General features: G+C 46.1%; 1 protein-coding gene across 21 annotated transcripts in view; it reads right to left on the bottom strand.

Moving 5' to 3' along the window:
• The window catches only part of KCNMA1 (potassium calcium-activated channel subfamily M alpha 1), a gene marked incomplete at both ends in the record, with an annotated part of 694,964 nt that overhangs the window by 327,694 nt on the left and 347,117 nt on the right, over positions 1-20,153 (bottom strand). For all 21 annotated transcript variants that reach the window (XM_079794081.1, XM_079794087.1, XM_079794070.1 and 18 more), the window contains one exon: positions 20,059-20,120. In XM_079794081.1, the coding sequence (XP_079650207.1) occupies positions 20,059-20,120 (62 nt within the window). The remainder of the gene's footprint in view (positions 1-20,058; positions 20,121-20,153) is intronic.

The raw sequence follows: 20,153 nt of genomic DNA, 5'->3' as shown, positions 1-20,153 counted from the left end.
CAGTTTACCTTCCCAATTTTGTCAGGCCACTTCATCTTCCTCACCCCCATCAAGGGGTATACAGAAACAGAATAAATATATTAATCTAATGCTTTGGCAGAAAATCCAATGCAAAGAAAACAGTCTATGATAAGGCCCAATACCAAAAATAAGAAGAAGAAAAATGTAAAAGCACTATGTTTAAAATCCATCTCTTTCCCTCTACTGGTGCTCATCACTGAGAAGGAAATCATTTATTCAGCCCACTATCTGCCAAGCATGTGCTAGAAAGTTACACACATCTTGACCCTGGGTTGAGGGGGGCAGTATCATGGCCATTACCCAGATGGAATGACCAGACTTACAGAGATGTTAACTTGCCCGAGGTTATACTCCTAGAAAGAGGCAGGCCTGGATGTGAGTCCCAACTCGGAGTCCAACCACTGAGCTCTTCCCATATTGCTCTGTTGGCCCGCCCCTAAAACTGTGGTGGGAGGTGGAACACACCCCCTGAGATGAACTAGGGTGGGATTCAAATGCTGACCAGGAGCTACTTTTACTCTAGAAATCAAAAACAAACTGTAGTGGCTCTAAGCGAAACAACAAAAGCTAAAAAAAAGAAAAGAACAAATATGGGTGAGGATGTGGACAAATTGCAATCCTCGTAGATTGTTGGCGGGAATGTAAGTGATGCAGCTACTGTGGAAAAGAGTTTAGTGGTTCCTCAAGAGTTAAACACAGAATTATCAGATGACCCAGCAATTCCACTCTTCGGTATATAAGAATTGAATTAAAAACAAAAATTCAAACAAATACTTGGGCACAAATTTTCACAATAGCCTAAAGGTAGAGACAACCCAAAGGCCCATCAACTGATGAATGGATGAACAAAATGTGATAAATCCATACAATGGAGTATTATTCAGCCACAAAAAGGAGTTACATACGGATACATGCTACCACATGGATGTTCACATGAAAAATAATAACATAATTAATAAAAAATAATGAATAAACTCTGTGTTTTGCATACTCACAACTATAACCTTACTTTTGCCCCACTCTGTATTATGCTCAGTGAGGGAAGCCAGACACAGAAAGTCACATGTGTGATTCCATTTATATGAAACATCCAGAAGAGGTAGATCCATTGAGACAGAAGCAGATCATTGCTTGCCAGGGGCAGGGAGAGTGGGGGGGATGGGAAGTGACTACTTAAAGAGTATGGGGTTTCCTTTTGGGGTAATAAAATGTCTTAGAGTTAAACAGAGGTGATGGTTGCATAACATAGTGAATATACTAAATGCTCCTGAATCATACACTCTGGTATGGTTAATTTTATGCTATGTGAATTTCACCTCAATTAAAAGCACAGCCAAGAGTGCTACAGTGAAGATTATTTCACAAATTGTCTAATCCACTGTTCTCTGTGAACGAGGAAAGTGAGCCACGGAGTTCTAGCTGCCTCACCTAGAGTTACACTGGTAAAGTTGGCACCATCAGGATTAGAAATGGACCCTCTGTCAACTAATTTAACGGAACTAGTGTTAAATTAGTTTCTCCAAGGTCACTAGAGGAAAAGGAAAAAATGCTGAGGGAAACATATCTTCGCCAAGCACCCCTGAGTGCATCAACTCCTGCCCCTCTGGCTCAAGGTTAAGGTTCCTGGGAAGGCTTCCTCCACCCCCACCCCGGGAACAGGGCCTTGTGCGTCTATGTGCACACAAGCCACAGAGAGTTCCACATCATGGAACAGCCCCGACTCCCCTCAACAGAGCTATTTACATGTTCAGGGAGAGTCCACTTCATTTGTTTCTGCTTGAGGTGAAGCAGGTAACCTCAATTAACAATCAGATTACTTCTTTAGTTTCCAGAGCTTGCTCATTACCGAAGCCACGTTGTCTCCCAGAAGGTCCCTAAGTAACTCAGATTTTAATATGCCTGGACTGACAATTTTCTTAGCCTGGGCTTCAGTTGGGACCAAGTGACTGGAGAAATGATGGTTAATTTGGCCATTATCTTGCTGACTTAATCAAAATTTGGTAATACTCAAGACTCTGAAATGACATTTTCCCTTCTTTAACTACTTTTACACGTGACTGGGAGAAGGTTATGTTTGATGGACATGTTTAAGATACATAAATTCTTGAATAGATTCTTCCCTACTTACTCTAATCACTGATCTCTTTTCACTGAACAAATTTAGCATCCACATGAGAAATCATGAAGCTAAGGGTTCATTCTTCCTCCTCTGGCTTGGCTTTCTGAAATGTGTGGTTTGAATGTTGCTTCACATGCAAAAGAATGCATGTGAAGGTGTGGTGAGTGTGTGTGTATAATGAATATTTTTCCTTGTTAAAAGGCACAACGAAATTGATAACACCTTGCAATCCAACTCTCCAAAGAGTTTGTAGCTCTTAGATCTACCACCAATCCTTCTCAACGTTTCTACAAACTGTAACTGAAACTCAGGTCTTCTGGGAGGAAAATGCCTGCTATTAAGGTCGACAACCTAGAAGTCACCCTCGATTTCTCTGTTTTCAACTGAACAGCCCACTGTGCCTATGCCACCTCCCACACGTGCTCACCGCCTCCACTGCCTCCATCCCCGCCCCAGGCATCATCCTCTCAACTGGGACTAATGAAGCGGGCTCCTGAATATTCTCCTTGCTTTTATCTTGCAACCCACACTTAATTCTCCACATCACAGTCAGAAGGACTTTTTTGGTCACACTTCTATTGAATGACAATTAAAATACCATTCAATTCACCCATGTAAAGGTTACAATTCGATGGCTTTTAGTATATTCACAGATTTGTACAGCCATCACTATAATCGATTTTAGAACATTTTTCTTACCACAAAAAGAAACTCTATATCTTTTAGCTATCAATGCCCCATCTTCCCACCCCTGTAAACCCCAAGCAACCACTAATCTATTCTCTATCTCCCTATATTTGCCTATTCTGGACATTTCATATAAACAGAGTAATAAATATTCCTGTGTGACTGGCTTCTTTCACTTAGCAAAAATTTTCAAGGTTCATAAATGTTGTGGCATGTGTCAGTATTGCATTCCTTTTCATGGCCAAATAATATTCCATTGCATGAATATACTATACATTTTGTTAATCTAATTGTCCATTGTTTCCACTTTGGGGCTATTATGAATAATGCTGCTATGAACATTTGAGCACAAGTTTTAAGTGGACATATGCTTTCATTTCTCTTGAGTATACTTGGGAGTGGAACAGCTGTGTCCAGGGTAATTCCATGTTTAACTTTTGAAGAAGTTGTCAGTTGGCCTTCTAAATCTGCTGCATCCTTTTTTACCTTCCCACCAGCAACATACAAGGCTTACAATTTGTCCACATCTTCATCCTTGCCAAGCCTTATGAGCTGTCATTTTTATAATAGCCATACTAGTGAGTGTGAAGTAGTATTTCGTTGTAGTTTTTATTTGCACTCACCTGATAACTAATGTGTTGATGACTATTTATCCTTTGCTCGGTTTTTAATTGGCTGTCTTTTTGTTACTGAGCTGTAAGAGCTCTTTATATATTCTAGATATGACTCTTCTCTGACACAGGATGTGCAAACATTTTCTCCCATTCTGTGGATTTTCTTTTCACTACTTTGATAGTGCCCTTTCAAATACAAAAGTTTTAAATTTTGATGAGGTCCAATTGACCTATTTTTTTGCATTGCTAATGCTTCTGATATCACACTGAGAATTAATGCCCAAATCCAACTTCACAAAGGTTTACCCCTAAAAGGTTTTCCTCCTAAAAGTTTAAAAGTTTCTGCTCTTACACTTAGGTCTTTGATCCATTTTGAGTTAATTTTGTATGTGGTATGAGTTAAGGGTCCACCTTCTTTCTTTTGCTTGTGGCTATCCAGTTGTCTCAGAACCATTTTTTTAAAAAAAATACTGTTCTTTCCTCATTAAGTGATCTTGACATCCTAGCCCAAAACCAGTCACCTATGATATATGGATTTATTTCTGGACTCTCAAGCCTATTCTGTTAATCTAAATATCCAGATTGGCTTTTTAAAAGCAGAAATCACATTATTCATCTCTGAAAAACAGCTCAACCCCCAGCCAAAATCACTTTCTTTTCCAAGGGTTCCTACCCAGAGACTACAGACTCCAAAGAGGTCCTTGGGGGATATTAAGAATCTATGAGCTTGGATGAGAAAAATTAAATTTTTATTTTTATTAACCTCTAACTCAAATGTAGCATTCCTTTCACCATAAATGTGGGTAAGAAACTAGAATATTATTAATGATACCTCTGACTTTTTTAGTAACAAAAATCCTAGCTATTTACATATAAGACTATCATTGATATGGATTATCTCAAAATATCGTTTACACTAATCCTATTTTAGAATTATAGGGTTGTGTTAGAACTTGTACTTGATCTTGGTGATAATGCATTAGTCAATAGGCACATGTACATTCTGAAAACTGTATTTCAATATAATTGGCTTTCTTATAATTCAATGTTTTTATATTATGCATTTATAGATATTCTGAAAAGGGAGTCATGGTCTTCACTAGACTACCAAAGGAGTTCTCAGCACAAAAAAAGTTAAGAAATCCTGCTTTTCCCATTAGTGTCTTAATTTTCTTCCCAGCACTGATCATCAACTGAAATTAGCTTATTTATCTGCCAACGTGTCTCCCTCTGACACTACAATTGAAAGTGCCTAGCGCTTAAAACAGTGCCCGGCACATAATAGCCATTCAATAAATATTTATTGAGTTAATTACTGAATCATCAGTAATTCTCTAAGCAAGAGCTAAATCATCAGCTTAATGAAAATAAAAACTCCTGATACCAAGGTAGTGATGCATAATTCATCCTGAAAGTAATTTCCCATTTATAACATCAACCAGATTTAATCAGCGCTAATATGTCCTATGTCCTGTACTATGTGCTTTCCATGCAGTATCTCATTGACTGTTCTTAGTACCAAGGAACAGAAATTATTATTATCCATATTTACAGTAGTGGGAACTAAGGCTCAGAGAGGTTAAGTTCTCTTTAAGGTCACACAGCTGGTAAGTAAGAGAGGAAAGATTTATCACCAGGTCAACCTGCCTCCAGAGTATCAATCTTTAACTCCAAAAAATAAGCCACTTGGAGGGACAAAAATAGAAATTTCAGAGAAATATGTTTCTTGCTCTTCAATTGAGAAAACCGAGATGCTGTGAAAAAAATCTGCCCTAGGACGGGGAGTTCGGCAGAGATTTCCAGTAAAATGTTCCTTCCATTGTCCTGTTTATGAGCCACAGCAGGAAAAATCCATAGCAAAAACACAGCAGGACTGGGCCTCACATGAAGGATGAATTTCTGAAAAGGTTTCATTTGCAAGCACAATTAATACTAGCAGGCATTAACCGAGGTCTGTTCTTGTCTTTCCTGGAGTCCAGCTTGCTTCTCTAAATATTAGGGCTCAGCCTCATTCAGGACATTAAGCACTTCATTAAGCCGAAACCCACGTTAATTTGATTGCACAATTACCAACTGTCTCTGGCTGGAGATGGTCTCATTTGTCAGGTGGCAAGGGGGCAGTGTGGCCGGATGGCGTGCCGGACCTGCGTTTTATCCCCAGCTTGCGGTCTCACTGTTTTCTGGGTTTGACCTCCTCCGGCCTTACAGCAGGAAGTTAAATTGGAGCAGGGAGACAGATGTTCTCCTTACCAAAGTGGCCAAGGGCACCTGTAGGCCCATCTATCTGGTCTGCAAAGGAACAGGGCATAGGAAGTATCCTGGCCACCTGGAGATGGAAGCAAATGGGGTTAAATGAAAGGCCCGCAGTGCCCAGGGCAGCTCACCCACACGAGGAGCAGACATCCGGGTGGCTTACTTCCTGTCCCCTGTGCCCAGTTTCGTTTTACCAGCTGCTGGCTCACCTGACGAGCTATCCAGCCTGAGTGTACGCAGGGGCCATGGAGATGGATAATCACGTTGTTTTCCACAGTGATTCTGCTGACAATGACACACCCTGGAAACCCCAGACTCAGTGAAGTAGCTTTCCCTCTCCTCTGCTACTCAAGCCTGTGCTCACAGGACCCCCCACTCTCTTCACTGACTCTGCTGTAAAGATGTGAGCTTTGACCAGAGACAGGTGTGGTCTCGACCCGCACTTCTGGAAGGCAATCTCTAAGCCCTTGGGATGTCATGCCTGATAAAGGTCTTTGCCTGGGTGTCTTGGGTCAGGGAGATAGTAACAATGTGAAGGAGTGTGTGTGTGTGTGTGTGGGAGGGGGGGGGGGACGCGGGTAACCACACCAGGAAGTCTAACAACGTGATAAATGGTGAAGGGCTTGGAGCCATGTGGTATCTGTCAACCTCCAAGATGACTGAAAACTGAGGGCAGACTCCAAGTCTAAGTGATTGAGCCCCAAGAAAAACTCTGAACACTGAGGCTCACTGGGCTTCCCTGGCCTTATTCCTTAACCTTAGTGTGTTTACACCTTGTCTCTCTAAAGACCTGATGAAAAGCTTCAAAACCCACCTCCAAAGGACAACAACAACATCTAATACTTTTGTGGCCACTTCCATGCTGGGCACTGCACTAAGAGCTTTTACATACATCGCCTCATCCTTTCCACCCAGGACCCCAGGTAGGTATTATCCTTGTCCCTCCTCACCATCTTCACCCATGTCACAAAGTGAAGACCTCACACCTGGGAAAGGTTAGCTCACTTGCCTGGGGACACGCAGCTGTAACGCTCAGGCAGAGCAGGACCAAGCCCAGGAAGGTCTGGCTCCAAATCCAGCTGCTAAGTGCTCGGCGCCACTGCCTTTCCTTCGCACCCACTGCCATCCAGGCCTCCGCCTCCAGCCCATCTCATGGTCCCTCAGTGCCCTGGGGAAGGAGGAAGCCAGGGAAGGAGGCAGCTGGGGAAGGAGGCAGCTGGAGCAGCTGGAGCAGGTTTCTCTTCAGCCAGCCAGTGCTCTTCGCAAGCCTGGGTCAGGACCTGCCTCTGCGCAGCCTCTCAGCCCGTCTGTCATGTTCTCCTCGCTCATCTCAGGGGAGTCTCCTTCTTCCCGGTGGGAGTCTCCTTCTTTCCCGGGGCCACTCACCCCTGCCTGCTTCTCCCTGCCCCGCCTTCCGCTCACCAATTAAACTGTCACAGCTGGCTGGCTTGGAGACAGGTGCGGACAGGAAGACATCTCTAAGGGACAGGGCTTCCAGGGAGACGGGCTTCCTCCGAAGCCGCTCTTCTGTTTTCTGTCAAGCTGGTGTGAAGCCTGGCGGGAGGAGCCCACAGAGGTCCCCGGCAACTCTCCAGCTGTGGGTAAGGCACAGCCCTCGGGAGAAGTGGCAGCTGCCGGCACCTGTCTGGGCAGCCCGATAGTGCCCGGGTCCTGGTGCCCCAGATGGAGCTTGGATGGGATCTCGGCTGGAGATGATGGCCTCCCTGATTTGCAGCCTAAGGAGGAAATCTTCCCTTAAAAACAGGAGCTGACCCGCAGTGTTAGGAGAAGCAACCAAAGTGTGTCCAGGCTCCGCCCTAGGGACCCCTCTCACCCCACATTCGTTCAGTGTTGCCTGGAACTAAGCATGGGGCCACCCTTCCCTAGATTCATCAGCACCGTCCCCACATGTTCAAGGTTGCAAATGCAGTTGGGGTAGCAGGAGGGGGTTGGCTCCTGGCCCTGTGGAGACTGCCCTCTGTCTGCCATGTGACCTTCATGGCAAAGGAAACAGGAAGGAGCAGGTGAACCAACCGTACCCAGCAGGAATCCTTGGCTTGGGGTCCACGGACAATATCAGGCTTCCTGACCAGCAAAATCCCTACAGCCTCATCCAATTCCCAAAGGGGTGCTGGTCCCACAAAAGAAGCACCACCATTGCACGTGCGATCCACACTCATCACCTGCTCCAGTTTTCCTTCTGTAGCTTCCAACTCTTACTCACTGGTGCTTCAGCCAAGCATGCGCACACTGGCAGCCACCAAATGCCCCTCCTGGCCCACCCTCTAGCCTCCCCGCACACTCGATAACAGAGTGTTCTCCAAGGCACTGATGGGCCGCCCGGAGCACATCTGTTATTAATGCCGCTCCTTCAGGCCTTGCCTTCTGACACCTGTTCACGCCATTTTGACGAGGGAAAATCCTTAGTGCGCTCCTCACCCACTTCCTCATTCTGCTGCAGGAAAAAGCAGTGCCAGGTGGAGTCCTCTAAGAGCATCCACGAGTTCCCCTTTCTCTCCATCCCGTCCCGGCAATTCCCTCCGGGGCTTCAGCATCACATGCAGTGGGTCTCACACTGGATGCTGAGCATCTTCGGTGTGCGTGGCCGGGGGAGAGGTGAAAACACCAGCTCTCGAGGGAAGAGATGGGCTCTCTGTCTGGGCGTGAAGAGGAATATGGGCAGAAGGACATGTGCCTTCAGTAGATCCAAGCATCTATCAGGCAGGCAGGCCCTGGAGCCACGCCCACAGTTTCTTCCTGAGAGAATCACGACAGCTGAAAGGGGGATGAGTGTTTTCCATTCAGAAACCAGATGATGAAACAGCTGGGGCCTGGGGCATTCTGGGTTGTCTTAATGAAGCCATCATCTTTTTCCCAGCTCTGAAAATACCGACGCTCTAGACCAGTGGTTCTCAACCTTTCTAATGCCGCGACCCTTTAATACAGTTCCTCGTGTTGTGGTGACCCCCAACCATAAAATTATTTTCGTTGCTACTTCCTAACTGTAATTTTTCTATTGCTAATGAATCGTAATGTAAATATCTGTGTTGTATGTAATCATAATGTAAATATCTACAGCAGCGGTTCTCAACCTGTGGGTCGCGAAGACGATCGGAAAACACAGAGTCGCCTAAGACCATCGGAAAACACAGATATTTACATTACGATTCAATAACAGTAGCAAAATTACAGTTATGAAGTAGCAATGAAAATAATTTTATGGTTGGGGGTCACCACAACACGAGGAACTGTATTGAAGGGTCGCGGCATTAGAAAGGCTGAGAACCACTGCTCTAGACTCTGTACCCAAGCACAGCGAACGCTGCTCTAACATGAACCACCAAGTTTCCATGCAAAAAGTGAAAGGCTGGGAGGTGTGGGTGGAGCTGAGATTTGGGACCACATCTGGGAAGAAAGGTCCAGAGGTGCTTCCAATTTTGTTTTGAAGGGGCCACAGCATGAGAATCGAATGAGTAAGTGTTGGCCCTAATGCCCAGCAAACTGCAAACTTTAAGGTTGACGAAGTCTACAGTCAGGCTTTATCTGTGTTAGCCCATGCCTTCACAGCCACACATGCCAGAAAATAAACCAAGTTTCACATCATGTGTCCGCATAGCCAAGTAAGTCAGAAGATAATCTTGAGCAATTGTCAACACTTACACGCTTAGTGTCACAACTCTGTTTTGGTCAAGTCAACACAATGGCAAAGCAGGCAGCTTTGGGCCTCTTTTCTCAAAAAGAATCTGACAATTTAAGGGGGTTATGTTCGCTTCCATTTATGTCCTGGAAAATACACTCTTGTGCACCTAGCAACCATGTTTAAAAAGCGCTTGCAGCTCTTAAACAAACAGAGTGTATGTTTATGAGGTCCTCGCGCTGTTATTTTCAGGGATGACGTAGAGTTCGGGCTATGCAGCTTTGGGGATTTACAGTAAGTTGTGGGTGATTTATTGCTGTGACATACAGTATTTGCCTAGAAAAAAGTGGGCACCGACTTAAGCAGCCTTTGTAAGTGTGTTCCACTGGAAACAAGCTGGAGCAACTAGAGGCCAAGGTCTCTCATCCTGGAGAGAGAAGGGGCCCTCTGGGGGAGATAGAAGACCAAGAACTAAGGACATTTTCTGGCACCCAGGGAGCAAAACTAATTCAAGACCAGAAAGAGACACAGATTACAACAGAGGCTGCAAACGGGAGGCCCAAATGTGGACCACGGCGGTGTTTGGGTTGGCTTGAGAGTGCTTTAAAAGTTTCAGAGTCCTAGGTAACATTTTAGAACTGGAGATTCGACATACAGCCCAGCCTCCTCTCTTTTCTTTGGAACAGGGGCAGATCTGGTTGCAAGAGTCTGCATTACTGCTGGGCACAAGCCCCTGGCCCTGGGGGGCATCAGGGGACACTGAGCTCTCCACTCACCCCAGGCCTCCCCGGACCTGCTCCCCTCTTTCTCACATCCGCCTGCCTCTGCCTCCTGGAGTGTGCAAACCTCAGAAATAGGAAATGCTGTTTTTACAGTGGTATTCTCAGGGAACCAATCTCCTAAGGAGACCAGGTTCACTTTCAGATATAAGAATGGACAAAGCACACGTTTCTTAAAAACTCAGCAGAAAGGCAACATGATTAAGTGTTTGTTTCTTCATTGTGGACATATCCACAGGTGCCATTATGGAAAATGTTGGGTTGCAGAAGCTAATATTCCCCAAAGCCGAGGCATAAGGCGTGGTTTGTTATGAAACGTTTATTTTTATTTTTGTAAGATGGCATGGGCAGGGGTGTGGTGGGAGGCATCTGTCTCTGGCGTGTTTTCTCATCTGTGAAAACTTCCAGACGGATGGGGCTGACAGGCAAGGAGGGGACAGCACCAACTTCTCCACCAGGCACAGCGGGCTCGGTGCCGGTCCCACCCAGGAAAACGTCTTCATTTTAATTTGTTTAAAGTCAGAAGAGAAAAGTCACTGTAACAATAATGAATATGTAATAACGAATCCAGCCCGGATTATATTCATCTTTATACAAACACAGCCATAAGATAAACTGTTGATATTCTTTATGAGAAAGGAACCCAGAAGGCACACGGAGCTCATGAAAATCCCAGTGGGCCCTCCAGGCTCACGCCGGCTCCAGACAAACAGCTCCGGCCGGGCTGTGGGCTTTGTGGACGGCTTTCCTCCCTCCACGTCCCTGGAAGCTCTGCGTGTGGCGAGCTCATAAGCAAGGCCCCTGAAAGGCATAGTGCCTGCGGGTCGAAGTATCAAAAAGATGGAGTGGATTTCTTCCACTCGGCCACTCCTGGACATTTCCAAAGCTTTTCATCACGTGCCCATGGAGAAGAGGAGCATCTGCTTCTCTGAGTGTTTTTGCTGTCCTCGAAGCATTCCCAATCCTTAACCTCAGGAGGGCTTCCGGTCAGGGCTCCTTCTGGACTCAGCACACACCAAAAATATAAGCCAAGAGGCCGCGTGCAGGCTGTCATGACAGCCCCACTGTGGAGCCTAGACCCGGGGAGACTGAGTTTTCTGTCTCCTCAACTCAAAACCTCCCCAGAGCAAAGCTCCCCATAAACATCCAGCTATCTTTTCAGCTTCTCAACCTCCAGCACTTAACATTAGCAATGCTCCTATTAGTAATTGATTACATATTTCACTTGTTACCTTGTTTTATTATCTTATTTTTCCTATATTTTTGTCGGGACATTCCTGATCCTTGTAAATTATATATATAGCAAACATCTCAATGGAAAAGAGCCAGTCTTCTGCATCGTATATAAAATCCCCCAAACCTAGCAACATGCCTTGCACACAAGTCTGTACCTAATGGAGTCTGTTACCTGCTACTGAGAGCACATGTACAGGGCTCTCAGTGTCATCCCTGTTGTGATGATGAGACAGGTTGCCAGTCCCTTCATGCTATGCTTTCCCATCAGTTTATAGGTGGGACAGGATTGCCCCTGCACACACACACACACACACACACACACACACACACACACTCCCACCTCCCAAGTTCTGGGAACAGTGATATATGCATCAAAAAGTCCCAAGGGTATCCTTCCTGCAAGGGACTCTATTTCTAAACCACGAATGACTCATCACTGACCAGGGTGTCCCCAAAGCGGCAGCTTGTCAGGCTGACATGAGGAAGGACAGGGGATAAAAGCGGAGACAGAGGTCACAGTTCCACTCCTGTCTGCAGCCCATAAATCCCATGTGGAAGCCGTAATAGTTGCGCCCATACCTCAGCACCGCCATGGCTGTGTTAAGCATGAGCTCTGCCCTTGTGTTTCCATTAAAGGACTCTGAGCTCCTGTCTCTCCAGCTGGCTCCCACCCTGGTCTCTCAGCAGATGCTGAAGGCTCGCCTGGTGTGACTTCAGGTAAAGTACTGGGCTGTGCCATGGAGAGAAGCTGCAGCCCTCTCATACCACTTGTGGGTTAAACACACGCTAGTTTAGAAAAGACAACTAACTAGCTGGGTCTGTAAGGGGATGCATTCTCTTCATTTGCCCTGAAGTAATCATTCTTTTATTTTTTTAATGTTTTTTATATTGTGTTGTTGTTGTTTTTTTGTTTTTGTTTGTTTTTTTAGACAGAGAGAGGAAGGGAAGGAGAAAAGGGAGGGAAAGAGAGAGACATGGATGGCCTGTCTCCTGCACACACCCTACTGGGGATGGAGCCTGCAACCTGGGCATGTGCCCTGACCTGGAATCTAACCTGTGACCTTTTGGTGCATGGGACCATGCTCAACCAACTGAGCCATACCAGCCAGGGTGAAAGTAATCATTTTTTAAAAGAAACAAGAGGCTAAGACAGTGTCCAATCATTTAAAGCTTTCTTTTTAAATTCTGGAGATGATGATAAGAAATAATTCATTCTGATTTTCAAAAGTACAGTAGATATTATTTATAGTTATCAGATAGTGTTTTTACAAGATAAACAAATAAGCAATTGGGCAAAAATCCTCAAAGGTTTTGAATAACAAATTCCAAACAGGCCACACGAATGTGTTCAGCCTTGTTAGCCTTCCACAACAGAGTTCGTGAACTCTTACTTCTCCCCCTGAAGTAGTACGGGGGAAGGGGGAGGAAGGAGTAGCAGAGTCATGAAATCAGGGAATCCAAGGCCCCTTGCCAAGGGGGGTGAACTAAAGTTTTCCCAAGCAGCCACCTGGCCGGGTTTGATTTATTCCACCTGAGAAGATCGCTATTCTCCATGGCCCCGAAGTCGCCCCACGATAACAGCGTGAAACCCCAGAACTGTCATAAAAGGTCATGATTTCCTTCACTATTCAATGGATAACACTCATTGTCACATCTTTGTTCATCATTTATTTTGTAGAGAGAAAACAACAACAACAACAACAACAAGAGATGAAGTAGAAAGGGGCCTGGCTGACAGGGCAGTGCTCTGACTCTGACTTCCGACTCTAACCCTGCCCCTGGCTACTGGGGTGACCTTGAGAACGTCACTTAGTCCTCATCCTGCAGGAGAGGAGGCTGAGCCAGAGAACGGTCCCAGGTGGACTCTGACACCTCTTCCAGTTCTAACATTTTATCCTAAAGTTGCCTTTTGCAGCAAACCTGGGAGGTCCAGCTCCATCCTCTCTCTCTTTCCTAACATAGCCCTGATTTTTTTCCAAGGAAACGTCCAAGATAAGCAGTTCCCTCCTACACACAGTTGCAGGGGATACCCTACCACAAGGTGAAAGAAGTGAGGAAGCAGAGACCCCTCAAAGTGTGGAGGGGAAGGAGGGAGAGCGCTTACCCGCTTGGCATATTCTCCACCCACCTTCTCTTCACGTTTAAACCCAACTGTTGAGAAAGGCAATTTGGAAGACTAGAAGAGGTAGAACAGCTGGGTGAGGGTCTCTCCCATGTCAGAGGATCAATTGTTGCCATTAGAGGTTAAATTCTGAAAGGGAACAAGGACTTCCCGTTGGGAGTTATTTACAGCCTCTTTGCCCCTAAGGCATCTCCCCCTCTGCCTCCCTCCAGCATGCTCAGCTCCTCCACCACCTGACACCCCATTCTTTCAACAGCTGCTGGCTCTCCTGTTGTGTTCCCTTCACAGATGTGCATTGCTGCTCTGCACATCCTGCCCTTGAACTTTCCCTACCCGTAATTTTCCAAACCAAAGCCCAGCAATAAAAATGTCAGGGAGAGAGGAAGAAAATTGGGGGGCGTATTTTAAAAGAAAAAAAAGAATAGGGAGATGTTTTACACACACAGTGATTCGTGTTGATTTCCTCGACAAAGGTTAAACGCTGGCCATGGCTTCTCAAAAAAGAGAAGGCGGAGAGCTGAAGCGAATTTCTCAGAATCCGACCTCGAAGGGCCCTGTTCCGCAAAGGAGCTGGGCACAGAGCCTCCTCTCTGCCTGGGCTGCCTGGCTGTTCATGCTGCGGGGCAAGGGGTGTGCGAAGGGGGACAGTTACAGGAGCGTTCACTGTACTTTACGGTCTACAATACATTGGCATGGAGGTGGCCTACGCTGACCTCCCAGCTCTGCCGGGTGCCTGCCAGGAGGGTGGGCATGTGGGAGGCGCCGTGTCAACCCGTGTGCACAGTTACTAAGAACAAGCCTGGAGGACGAAGCCAGACACCTAAAAATCATTGTAAAGACCTCCATGGAAACATCTTTGGGCCACACTTTCCTAGAGCCCATTGGTTTGACAACACTAACTTTCTAGGCACACAATGAAGAACTACCTAAATTCTGCGACTCTCTCGAGAGATACAATAACCTATCTAATGGGACGCAGGGCCTCTGCCGTTATCTCCGTTAGCGTGGCAATTACTGGCACAGAGATCTAGGTAAGGGGGGAGGGCAAAGGGTCTTTCTGCTGAGGAAGAATCCCTTCAGCGGGAAGAGCCCTGGAGAAACATCTTTCCTTGTTCTCTGCTCCCCTGACCCCAGTCCATCACAAAATGCTGCTACTCCCTGAGATAGAAGAGAAAATAGTCTTAGTAAACCAAATTCGGAAGAAACGGATCAAGGTCCAAAGAGACATCAGACAGCACATGTCCTAGGGATCTGTCCCACATGTCCCATGCTGTAGGGAGAAAGCTGTCATAGGACCCTCATCAGCACTGCTGACTTTCAAACGTGGCCCCAAAGGTGAGGAGTGGGGAGATGGAGAACAAGAGGACAAACAAAGACAGGTGACTGGGGGGAGAGGAGGTGTGAGGCTAAGGGACCTCTCATTCTTGCAATTCCTCAGTAAACCCATTTAGTCCCTTCCACAGCCTGGAATTTCACTTCTTGACATGGAAGAGCGATGCTTTGAGACATGCTGGACTCAAACCCCGGCTCCACAATTTCTTAGCTACGTGGTTTGGGGCAAACGTTGCAGCTTCGGCCTCACCTGTAAGTGGGAATACTGTACTACCTACTCTATGATGCAGTTAGAAGACTTTGATAGGACTGCTTGTGTTATTTATCTTAAAGTGCTTAGCACTATACTCCATACAAGGCATGTGATCAGCGAATGTAGTTCCCTCCAACCCCAGCCCCTCCCTTCCCTCTTGAGGAGAAAGTCTTGGCTGAGGGAATGAGAGGCCTGGCCTGTGAAGACTGGGGCAGGTAAGCAGCTGGGTGACTGGCCATTTCTGCTAAAGCTCTGGGTATCCTTATTACATCAGTGGGGCCAGTTTTATTTCCAGAGACCATAAAAACAGTCTGGTCATTTTCTATTGCAATCTTAAAAACAGGTTTCCTTGACCGTAACTAAACATAGCAATTTTAGCGTGTGGAAAATACTCAGCATTATCACTCTGAAGATGCTTCAAGTGAATGAATGGATACAAAATGAATGAATTACTGAACACAAACGTAAACTTTTCAAGACTAGGGCAAGGCCATTTTCACATCATAATCCCACTGTTACCTTGGCATCCAGCCCTTAAATGAGATCGCTCTCCAAACCCGGTGCTGCTGTTCGCTCCCCCCTCCTTACGGCCACATCCCAAACAGCTGCCCATACCAGAAGCCAAGAGAAGATACCAGAAGCCAAGAGAAGATACCAGAAGCCAACAGAAGAACCAGAAAGTAGCCCCCCACTGCGGACCAGCCATTCTGGAGTAAATGAAGTCATTAAGGAAATTTTTAACAATGTGTGACTTTTCAGCTTTACTCCGCTAACAGCAGGTAGCTTGCCTTGCATAGACAGGAGTCTGCATTGAAGTCACGTAAGCAGGATTTGACCTTCATTTTCAGTATATGCAATATTAAATATTCATAATCCACATAACTACAGCCTAAAAAGTAGCAGAGTTTAAACATGAATCAAAGCAATAAATATATTCACAGGTGAGTCATCCTTTCCCAGAATGCTCCTGGAAAAGGGCAAATTCCCAGGGCCCTGAGCCTCTCTCTCTTCCAACTTCCTCTTGAAATTCTAGAAGCAGCAGGAACTGCTGCATTATGCAAGCCATGAATCCTGCACTCACACTGGCATCCTGGGGCTTTCTGTTCCCTTATCTATAGGGAAGAATCACTGTTCCTATGTCAAAGGGAGGAAACTGACGGGGTTGGGTCAGCCATGATGACATCATCATCTATAGGACATCCAAGGGCACTTTTATTTTTTAAATTGTTTTTGACTTACTGTACATTTTCCAAAAGATCTTTGCTTCTCCGAATAGCAGAGTGTGTGAGAAGAAAGTGTTGGCATAAACAATGAGAGACATCAGAATTAGGAGTTGGAGTGAGGCGTGCCTTAAACGGGGCACAGCACCTTTAAAAAGAATGGAAAAGAAATGGAGTTCCTGCCTGGCTGATGTTACTCAGTGGTTGAGCAACGATATATGAACCAGGAGGTCATGGTTTGATTCCCAGTCAGGGCATATGCCCGGGTTTCAGGCTTGATCCCCAGGGGGGCGCTTGCAGGAGGCAGCCAATCAATGATTCTCTCTCATTGATGTTTCTGTCTCTCCCTCTCCTTTCCTCTCTGAAATCAATAAAAATATAGTTTTTTTAAAAAAGAAATGGAGTTATTTTCTTTTGGACTGTAACTGTCTCCTGTGGCTAACTGATGGGTACCTTCTGGGGGATGGGATTGCTGTGTGTGGCGGGCTTAATGCATCTCTGAGTCTGTTAAGGAATTGACACTGATGTCTGTCCAAAGATTTGGTGGAACAGGCTCCTCTCCTATGTGGGAGCATAATTTTAACACAGTTTAAGGTAATTCTCATTGGCTCTCAACTCCAGGAGTCGTGAGGACAGTCTTTCTTAGCACATAGCAACCACTGGAAGCTGTGATTCCTCTCTGGTGATCACCGGGAAAAGTAATACCCAAGGAAGGGCTTCTCAAAGCCTTAAGTGCAAAAGAACTGCTCAGGGATCACCTTGGCCTAACAACGGAAAATAAAAAAATGTGTAGTTGAGAATATATATCTGGAAATAACGTACCCACTGCCTCTTGATAGCAAATAAGCAGCGAAAGGTTAAAAAGATCATGTGCCCTTCAACTATGGCACTCTTCAGAAGTGCCGGCCTCACCTGCTGCCACACAGAAGTAGAATAACCACCCAGCCCACCTGTCCTCTCGCACAACCTGAACTGGCCTGTCTTGACACTGAACCTGCAGAGCCTCACACCTTGAACTTGTGTTGCCATGGTATTCCCCACCATCTGGGGGAGGCCAGCTCTGGTTAAAATTCACCGAAACACGTTATTTGACTGACAATGTCTGACCAGTTAGGTTCACGCAAGGGAAGGCCTATAGATTGTCTTTTAAGTTATTCATTCATTGGAAGGGTATAAATACCAACTAAAATTCATCTGAAGAATACTGTACACTTCTTTTTTCCAGGATAATGATTTCATATAAATTCTAAGAGAAGTTTAAAGATTTATTTCCAAGATGCTCATTTCTTTCCAATAGCCAGCAAAACCACGAGAGGGTAAAAATGATGACAGTTTTGAATGAAAAAGATGGATATTAAGAAATTATAGCCTGGTTTCTTACCTAGATTCCATTAGCTTTTTATGTGTGGATAGAATCTCACTTTATCTTGTTCACTTTTCTTGATTATAGTTATTTTAATAGATTATTTTTTTTATTCCTGAACCTTTAGACTTATCATAACAGTTATCTTATAGAGTCTGTTTTAATTCCTCTCCTTACTTAACTGAGCATGCTTGCCAGCTGTCCCCAGAAAGATGGCAGACTCCTTGGTACTGACTATGCCGATCAGGTCACCCCTGGGACAGAACCTTGGGGTATGGTTCCAGAACCAAAGGAAGAAATACAAATGAAAATTGGAAAGGGCGACATAAACATCAGGTCTTCCCATGTACAGAGTCTCTCTCTGCCAAACCACACAGTCTGGTGACAGAGAGGAAAGACCGAGTTTAGGATGAGGCCAGAACAGTCCCCAGGGAGAGGGAGGACAGTCTTGGTTCTAGGATTGTTGGCACTTTGCTGGGAAAAGCTGAGAACAGAATGGAAGGTCCATTCTTGGAGTAGACTCTCGGCAGAACCAGAACCAGAGACGACCCCCCAGTGCCAGCTTCCCAAGGCTTAGCAGAGCCAGAACAAAGTCCAAAGGGCCCTGCGGAAGTGCGCGGTGCCCAAGGAGAGGGTCTTGCCTGTGGAAGTCCACCAGGATCTAAGTACAAACGGCTGCCTCACAGTAGACACTGTAAAAAAAGACACAATTCAGACCCATCCAACAAGAGCATTTTATTTTAACAGAAATACAGAGGAGCAAGAAGAGAGGCAAAGGAAAGAAGGGGCCGAGGCATCTGTCCTTCTAACGATAGCCACACGCACCTCCACGTCAGGGCTTGCTCTGTCTGGGCCACACAGACTGCATGCCCAAACCCATTTCCTGAGCCCTGGCATGGAAACTGGCAGGGGATGCACCCCCCAGGATGTGCCTGGGGAGAGAATGGAGAAATAAGACCGAGGGCTTTAGAGTTCTTTGCTTCAATTCAATTATGGTCAGAATGATGAAGAGGAGATATTTGGAAGGGGCTTACCTTCAATGACATACCACTTGGAGTTTTCCAGACTGAAAAGCTCGTCTTCTCTTTCTTGGCCAGGGCGAGCTGGTGGAGGAGCGTGTGGAATCTCCTCTCCTGAGAAAGTTTAAAGGACCCTCGCCCTGCGCTGGGCCAAGGCAGCCCCCGCTGGTGCGTGGGGAAGGCTGAACGACCTCAGATTGTCAGACGTGGCTGATTCCCAGAGACAGGTGATTGGAGCTGGTGTTTTCTTTATCTTCCCTAACATGATATTTTGGCCTTGGCATCCAAGTCACAAAATCCTCTGGCTGGTGACCAGATGCCTCTGAGACATTCAGAGGTTAGGCGGACATGAAGTAGTACCATCCCAAGACACAGCGAAAGAACGCTAAGCTCAGAATTCAGACACACATTGAGGGTCTGCCAACAGGGGCATCGAGCAGGTTTCCTGGGGCCAGATGCTCATATGCAGCCCCACCAGGGACAGAGTTCAAGGAGCTACAAACACTCTCACAGTGAAAAACACAGGCAAAGCGCTCAAGGCCACTGTCCAGTGTCCAGCTCATGTCACCACAGACAGGCCGGCCAGACCCGCTCAGCTCCAGTTTCCCAGATGCTGTCAGCATCAAGATTGCAACAGAATCCCTGGAACAGATGATGCACCAGGGTGACGCCTGCAGGGACCAGGGCAGATCTGGCCACCACCTGGCAGCTCCGCTCAGCGACCTCTCCTGCCTCCTACAAAGCCTTTGCCCTCTGTGGCACAGGCCCCACCCCAGGCTCACCCTGAAGCACCAGTTCACTCAGCTGGCACCCGAGGGTCTGTGTGAGTGTCCACTCCAGGAATTCTCAGATGGCCATGGTCTCCACCTCTGGGAGTCATCATGAACTCTGTCCCATCTCCTTCCTCCCGAGTCAAGAAGCACCAGCGAGCGATGCTTCAGCTGAGTATTTACTGGGCAGGTACGAAGGACAGTATCACGCTTTCTAACCGACCTCAGATAAGATTAAAGCATTGAAACCCTAATGAGCAAAGAGCCCTACCGCCATGGCAAGTATGGCTCAGACCCTGGCCAGCTGGACACTTAAACTTCCCAGAGTTTGCAAATGCACAAAACTCTCTGACCCTCTTGGCCTCTTCAGTGCAAATACTCAGGAAACAGTTATTTACACATAAGCAATACCCAGCATTCAGATACCCCTCCCTCCCTGCCTTAGCCAGCAGAGTCCTTCCTTGGGAGAACTTGCTTCCCATTCGGAAAATCAGCCCCACCTGCCTCTAAAAGTCTTCCACGCTCAGGGGGCTCTTGCGAAGGTTGATGCTAAAGCAACGCGTTGATCGATGTAAATAAGGACTCACAATTGTGTCAGAAAAACAGGGCAAGACAACGGATTTGAATACTCACTTTGACGAATCTATGAAGTATATTACAAGTGCACCAATGCTGAGAGCAAAGACTAAGACAACCTGCAAAACAAGAGAGAAATGCGTAACTTAAGG

The sequence above is a fragment of the Cnephaeus nilssonii genome, assembly GCF_951640355.1.
Source record: "Cnephaeus nilssonii genome assembly, chromosome: 16".
Lineage (NCBI taxonomy): Eukaryota > Metazoa > Chordata > Mammalia > Chiroptera > Vespertilionidae > Cnephaeus > Cnephaeus nilssonii.
This window is presented reverse-complemented; position numbering and strand designations above follow the sequence as displayed.